We start from the raw sequence: 2,284 nt of genomic DNA on the forward strand, positions 1-2,284 counted from the left end.
TGGAGTGGGGCAGTACAGGGGTGGTGGGTCTGAGAGGAAACAGGCATTCTAGTCTTGGGTGACAGTGGAAATGAAGGGAAGGGTGGAGAGACAGGGTAGGAAGTGGTGCCTGAGCCTGAACAAGTGAGTGTGAAGCATGGTGGGAGGCACTGGTGTAGCTGCCTGGTAATTGAAGGGGGCGAGAAGGGATAGGGGGGGTGTGGGAAGCAGACGCTGGGCAAAGGGGAAGCCACAGGAAAAGGGCGAGGAGGGCGCCGGGAGTGACCTCTGTGGGATGCTCACATTTAGGGCAGGAGGAGGCAGAGGAGGAGCAAAGGAGACCAAGAGGGGCCAGAAAGGCCCGAGGAGCAGCCAGACCCGGGTGGGCTCTGCTCTCTGGAGTCAGGTCCTGCTGCATGGCCAAGATGGAAGGGAGGCCAAGAGTGGGCTGGGCAAGGTGAGGAGGAAAGGAGGACTCCTCGTGCAGAAGGAAGCCCAGCGGAAGAGAGGCCAGAGTAAAGGCTCAGATTGGAGCTGGAGAGAGAGAGGTGGCAACAACGAGAGGAGTGATGGGGAGGGAGGGACAGTTCTCCGTAGGACATCCATGTAGCCTAGACTGCAGACACACACTTGTCCACACAAGGGACTGAGGGTCTTGGGGGCCTGTCGAGAGCACCCTCCCCCAACACCGCTGCCCAACAGCCTACCACTTTGGTCACCCCATCACAGCCAGTTGCTGGAGGAAAAGGGCGGGTGGGTCCCCAGGGTCATCTGTGTCTAAGACGTTGCCCTGTGTTTGCTACAGCATCAACACTCCCTGAATGGTGGCAATTGTAGTTTTTCTTGAAATAATGATAACGCTGTTCATTATGATGATAATGATGATGAGGCCTCTAGCTGCCCCACCCAGAGGCCAGCCCAGGCATGGTCCCTTTCTCCCCACAGGGATGGGATAGCACCCTCACCTCTGACGGTGGCCAGCAGGAGGAGGCCGATGATCCAGGAGGGCAGCATCTACATGGATGAAAACACAGACAGTGGGGACCATCGCCCAACCCAGACAGGGCAGGGGGCCTGGAGCCCAGGGAAGCCCGGTGCCTGGGTCCCATAGGGCTGTCCTTCGATCAGGGATAAGCCTGCAACCCGGACATGTGCCCTGACCTGGAATCCAATTGTGACCTCCTGGTTCATAGGTCCATGCTCAACCACTGAGTCACACCGGCCGGGCAGAGTTTCTCTCTCTTGCTCGCTGAATTCCAGGCGCACCAGCCGGGCTGGCCTTGTTTAAAGTTTTTGAAAGTGCCCACCCTGGGATCTTTGCATATTCTGTTTCCTCTTCCCAAAACATACCATCCCCACTCTTTTCTGACCTAAGTCAAAGTGTCCCCCCTCTTCCAAGAAGCCTTCCTCACTGCCTAGAGTGGGACCAGTTCTTCCTTTACATTCTAATCATGTTCCCATTTTCCTTCCATGGAACATATCCCAGCTGGTAACCATATTTCAGTGCCTGTTTGTTTAGCCCAGTGATTCCCAAAGTGGGCGCTACCGCCCCCTGGTGGGCGCTGCAGCGATCCAGGGGGGGGGGGCGGTGATGGCCATAGGTGCATTTGTTTTAACTTTTTTTGTATTACCTTTCTATTCTGAGTTCAATAAATAGTTTCATAATTTCAAACTTCAATGTTTCTAATTTACACCTTTCTTTACTATATTTTACGAAAAAGGTAGAAACATTAATACATATATCTTTCTGTTTAATTGCTATTAAAATTTAAAAAAAAATTAATTTCCAGGGGGCGCTGAGTAATATTTTTTCTGGAAAGGGGCGGTAGGCCAAATAAGTTTGGGAACCACTGGTTTAGCCCTTGCCTTGGTGGGAGGGTCGCGGTGTGTATGGTCATTTCTGTGTGGCCAGAGCCTAGCACAGCCCCTGGCAGGTACCTTGATCACCATTGGATCAGGCATTGTTGGAGGTAAGGATGGGACCTTGGAAGCTAATGACTCATGGGCTGGTGAGCTGGGTAACTTCTAGATCTCTCCTGCCTCCCCCTCCCTGCCCTGTGGCTGGAAGGATTCTTCTGTGGCCTCCCTTGGCCTTGCCCTTGGCCCTCTGGTTGGCTTCAGCCAATGGGAGGTGCCTCAGGGAGGTCAGAGGGGAGGAGGAAGGGTTAGAGTATTTCTACCCAGGCTCCCTCCCATCTGTGCTGGGGTTGGGCAACGTTGCACTTCTGTCCTGAGGACTGCAGCTCCTCTCAAGCAGCTCCCTCCTGTGGCCCCAGCCCCTTCCATGTTCCTATGACAGCTCCCT

At 54.2% G+C, this 2,284-nt stretch overlaps 1 protein-coding gene across 1 annotated transcript in view; it reads right to left on the reverse strand.

Moving 5' to 3' along the window:
- Positions 1 to 1,941, reverse strand: part of LOC102255917 (pancreatic lipase-related protein 2) — a 22,721-nt gene extending 20,780 nt beyond the window's left edge. Inside the window, exon 1 of the mRNA XM_014546407.1 lies at positions 1,918 to 1,941. Coding sequence (XP_014401893.1) covers positions 1,918 to 1,941 — 24 coding nt within the window. The remainder of the gene's footprint in view (positions 1 to 1,917) is intronic.
- Between the last annotated feature and the right edge of the window lie 343 nt (positions 1,942 to 2,284).

The sequence above is a fragment of the Myotis brandtii genome, unplaced genomic scaffold (genome assembly GCF_000412655.1).
Source record: "Myotis brandtii unplaced genomic scaffold, ASM41265v1 scaffold441, whole genome shotgun sequence".
Classification (NCBI taxonomy): Eukaryota; Metazoa; Chordata; class Mammalia; order Chiroptera; family Vespertilionidae; genus Myotis; species Myotis brandtii.